Genomic DNA, 5,164 nt, shown 5'->3' with positions numbered 1-5,164 from the left:
CAGAGAGCAGGCTTTTCTGTATATTCAGGGCAAAGGTTGAATGCATCTAAAATGGTTATGTTACATTAGTGTGTATGTTGGGTTTATGTGTTTTCTTCACTTCGTGTTGACTGCCATGTCTTTACATTTGTGCTCATTGTTGCAAGTTGTTAACACTCAAGTGCACAGCTTTCTTTGTGGTCCCGGCCGCCCAGTACAAACAGGGTTCCTGTGTGTGCGCAAGTGTGTTATGATTTAGTGTATGTGCCCTATATGAGTGTGTGTACAGCAGGCCTAAAACAATGGCCCTCTCATATTACATCTCTCTGTCTGTGGAGGCTGTAAAGGGGGACAGGACAACTCCCACTGGCTGCTCCTCCCGCCTCTCCTGTCCGGGCTGACGCTCTGATTGGCTCAGGCCACGTATATATTTACAGCATGGGTTCATCAAAACTCACTACAACTTTCAAACTCAGCACAAGAACTATATACCGTCTGGAGGGCAGGAGTTACAAAACACTAACATCTGTGGGATTTTATACTTCTCTGAAACATCCGAAAAAAAAGAGTGCAGCCTTTTCTAACTCTTTTTCTTTCTTTTACGATTCGTTTCATTTGGGTTACTGGTCAGTCTGTATTTAAAGTAGCTTAAAGTAGCAAAGAGACGTCCTGGTGTTGCTTCTATCCAAAGACAACTGCGTGCTTTAACCGTGGTGGTCTTGCTGGAATGAATATATCTGAGTCTAGTTGCTGTCAAGAGGCCAGTTCTCAGCCCAGGCCGGTTGCGGAGCGTGGGACATGGGGTGCCTCTTCCAGCACTCCGGGCCCTGACCGGGGACATGGTTTTGACCGCAGCCGGACCACAGAGCTGGCGCCGGTGCCCGGCTCTGGAACACGGATGGGGTCCCAAACCGGAGCAGAGGCCAGGACGGGAAGCCCGGACTCAACCCGCCCTGGAGCTCTGACCCTGGGCTCCGGCGAGGGGAAATCAGGGGGGGATTCGAGGATCAGGAGGCCGATGAATGCCTTCATGGTGTGGGCTAAAGATGAGCGCAAACGTCTGGCCCTCCAGAACCCAGACCTGCATAACGCCGTGCTCAGTAAGATGCTGGGTAAGACACTCGCTATACATCACATCTCGGGGGTTAAGCTGGGGTCAATCTAGTGCATCAGGAGAGGGCGATGTCACGGATGTGGCATATTTGAAAACTGGTGGTTTAAAATATGAAAATTCAAATAAAAAATATATAATATATGTGTCAGAATTGCCTAATTAATACATGTAGTAAATAATAAAATATTAAAATAAATAAATCAAAATAAAGAATAATAATTAAGTTTTTAAAAATATTGTGAATGTGAGCTTATTAGAGGAATAATTCGAATAAAATTATACTACTATTAAATGACAAGCAAACGTGACCACATTGTCACTTAAATCTTTAGTAAATGGCCATACAATTAAGTTAATTCCAAATCTAATCGTTTAAACATGATCATTTTTGGGTTTGTAAAAAAATTACAAGTTTGTAAATCTTGCACAATATTTGTGTTTGGCTGTTTCTCTGGGAGACATTTTGATGTCCTTATTTTTTGAAATATAACAGGGCTGTGGCAGAAACACAAGCTGCCGATTGTCTGCAGCCATTGACCCATTAATAATTCAAATACTACAACCCAACCCCGTGTGCCCCGCACCAGTTACACGTAATGATTTGCTCATGTCACACACACGTTTGTCAGTGCTTGTGTTACATCTGTTTTCACCAAAAGCAATCGCTGCTGCAAACGTAACAATTGTGACAGCTCATTTAAAAATCATTTGTGCATGATTATATTTGTATATTTATTCCAGAGAGCTAAATTAAATACTTTTTATAAATAATCTGAAGAATCTGGCTCAATAATCTGGCATTGTTTCTGGATTAAATTAGAACAATGTTGTAGTGACTAAACTAGGTATGATAAAAAAATCATATTTATAAGCTACTAACGCAAAAAGTAGCACAACGAATCCTGAAACAATAACACTGATTGGATTATGTTTTTAGGTCAATCCTGGAAGGCTCTAAGCACACTAGACAAGCGTCCGTTTGTGGAGGAAGCCGAAAGACTCCGTTTGCAGCACCTCCAGGATCACCCGAACTACAAATACCGTCCTCGCCGCAAGAAACAGCCCAAGAAGATGAAACGAGTGGAACCGGGTTTGCTCCTCCAAGGCCTCGCTGGCGGCCCGGGACCAGGAGATGCCTACTCGCCACATCGCCATGCACATCATCTGCTGCCTCCTCTGGGACACTTCCGAGACCTCCCCCCCTCCGGAGCTCCAGAGCTGGAAAGTTTTGGCCTGCCGACGCCGGAGATGTCACCGCTGGACGTGTTGGAGGAGGGAGGCGGAGATTCAGTGTTTTTCCCCCCTCACATGCAGGAAGATGTGGGTCTGGGTTCGTGGATAAACTACCACCAGCATCCAAACCATCAGACTGGCCACCACCCTCACCACAACTCCCATAACCTCCAGCATTCCCACCCACACCTCAACCAGAAGTCTCCGCTGGCCTGCCTCCCACTGCAGGAGAAATGCTTGGTTGTGGAGCCCACGAACCTTAACGGGCTCTACCCCAACATGAGCCTCCCAGAATCCTCCAAGGCTCCTCACACTCCCACACCTGCAGGCTATTACGGTCAGATATACGGGAGCAGTCAGTCCCAGCCTGCCTTCACCTCTCATCTGGGCCAGCTGTCTCCACCGCCCGAGACCTCGGCAGTCGCTCAGGTCGCTCCGCCCTCTCTGGACGCTGTGGACCAGCTGGGACCCTCGGCTGAGTTCTGGGGCGAAGTGGACAGGATTGAGTTCGACCAATACCTGAGCGCGAGCAGGACTCGATTGAGCAGGAACGCCCCTTGCGAGGAGAGCAGCGCTTTGATATCAGCCCTGTCCGACGCCAGCAGCGCCGTCTACTACAGCGCGTGCATTACGGGATAAAACCGCTTCTCCACGCAGTCCTGAAGTCTGGTGCACATATGGCTTTTTTTTTGAGTCTCAGATCTTTTTGATTTATTCGAGTTACCTTCTTCAGGGAATCATCTTGCCCGGTTTCACGAATCACTGGAGGTTACTGAACTCTATACAGGATGGTTCTCACTGTATAGACTTCACTAAATTGCATTTCACAGTATGATTAGTCATTTCTGGTCTTGATAACCTGTACTTTCTGAGACTGTGGCCGATTTAACCGATAATTTTGCTGACTCCATCCAGCTACTGTATGCTTACGGTCTCAAATGAGGGTACTGGGACGTGGAAGTCAAGAATGTGAATATTTTTGCAATGCATATATATAGATATGTGTCTTTTTATTTGCTTTTTATATTGTTTATTTCTATTTTTATAGACATTTTATATAAGGTTGTATGAGAATATGTTTTGCACTGGGTATGTGAAAACCACTCAAGACTTTTATACTGCACTTAATATCTTTCAAATACTCTTTTTTTTTCATGACATCTGACGTATTTTGATCCATTGGCGACTAATAATTTATCTCGCATTCTTCCCTTCTGTGTGGTTGAATATGTTTGAATTGGGCATTTCATGTGGACATGAAATTTTGTAATCCTTTTAGCACTTGAGGAACATGTTGCGTTGGTAATAACTCTCCCCCTTTTGGTAATAATTATCTTCAAATAAAAAGAGTTTGCAATAAAAAATGTCTCAGAGCTATTAAATCAAAGCAATTAAATTGAAAACACACAATTGTACATAGTATTTCACTAACACACTTTCCCACACCACAGAGTGCATGTGCTTTTCAATGTGTTTTTTCTTCTTCTTAAAATAGTTTTAATAATAAAAAAATGTATTACACAGCAAAATGTATCGATGCATATTTTGCAAAATAAAGTTGTCACTAAATATTGGGTAGTTGTCAAATCTTTACACTTACATTAGGTGCATATTTGCCTGATTTATGTAAAATGGTGATGTGGCTGCAATTGTTGTTGTCTTTTTGAGAGAATGGAGAGCGAGAGCAGGGCCGCAATGTTTAAGTTGTAATCCAGTCTTGTCTCTCTGATTCCCTCCTCCAAGATTTTTGATCAGCCACAAAATGAGTTCTGTGTGGTTGAATATGTTTGAATTGGGCATTTCATGTGGACATGAAATTTTGTAATCCTTTTAGCACTTGAGGAACATGTTGCGTTGGTAATAACTCTCCCCCTTTTGGTAATAATTATCTTCAAATAAAAAGAGTTTGCAATAAAAAATGTCTCAGAGCTATTAAATCAAAGCAATTAAATTGAAAACACACAATTGTACATAGTATTTCACTAACACACTTTCCCACACCACAGAGTGCATGTGCTTTTCAATGTGTTTTTTCTTCTTCTTAAAATAGTTTTAATAATAAAAAAATGTATTACACAGCAAAATGTATCGATGCATATTTTGCAAAATAAAGTTGTCACTAAATATTGGGTAGTTGTCAAATCTTTACACTTGCATTAGGTGCATATTTGCCTGATTTATGTAAAATGGTGATGTGGCTGCAATTGTTGTTGCCTTTTTGAGAGAATGGAGAGCGAGAGCAGGGCCGCAATGTTTAAGTTGTAATCCAGTCTTGTCTCTCTGATTCCCTCCTCCAAGATTTTTGATCAGCCACAAAATGAGTTTGGCTCTTTAAGCTATTTTTTCACCTAAAACCACGAACAAAAAGAAAACATTTTCGACTGAGGAGAACAAAACTGAAACTGTCTTCTCTTATGTCTTTATACAAAAAAAGGCAGCTCTGAGATTAAAGAAATGCTCCCTCATGTTGATTCACTCAGTACTGGAGAACAAAAAGATTGATATAAGAGTGGGTTTCAAGAGGGAAAATAGTCTTTCCAAAGCATTTACATTTCAGGCAGGATGCCTAGTGTGTGTTATTCTTTACATCCAATGATACACATTTCATGTGTTCTTTTCCTTCATATCATGCTGACTATATTCGGATGTCTGTTGAATGACACACCACAGGTTCTTTTGCCAAGACGTTAAGTGGGCTCAGTTAGGTCCAGGTCAGCTGCCGTGCGGTAAAGTTTCATCCCGCCAATTAATTAGCCATAGAATTAGCAGGAATGTCAAAACAGAGGAAGATCCTGGGGAAACTGGGGATGATGGGATAGCAGGAATCTATGTGTTGGA

General features: G+C 42.4%; 1 protein-coding gene across 1 annotated transcript; it reads left to right on the top strand.

Moving 5' to 3' along the window:
• Positions 1-441: 441 nt before the first annotated feature.
• Positions 442-3,861, top strand: LOC107727030 (transcription factor Sox-18-like). The gene is made up of 2 exons (XM_016536782.1): positions 442-1,091; positions 2,031-3,861. Exons 1-2 carry the CDS (start codon positions 707-709, stop codon positions 2,963-2,965), a joined length of 1,320 nt encoding a protein of 439 aa, XP_016392268.1. The 5' UTR covers positions 442-706; the 3' UTR covers positions 2,966-3,861.
• The last annotated feature ends 1,303 nt before the right edge of the window (positions 3,862-5,164 follow it).

The sequence above is a fragment of the Sinocyclocheilus rhinocerous genome, unplaced genomic scaffold (assembly GCF_001515625.1).
Source record: "Sinocyclocheilus rhinocerous isolate Xijiao unplaced genomic scaffold, SAMN03320098_v1.1 scaffold666, whole genome shotgun sequence".
NCBI lineage: Eukaryota > Metazoa > Chordata > Actinopteri > Cypriniformes > Cyprinidae > Sinocyclocheilus > Sinocyclocheilus rhinocerous.
Note: the sequence above shows the minus strand (reverse complement) of the source record. Positions and strands in the feature narration are given on the sequence as shown.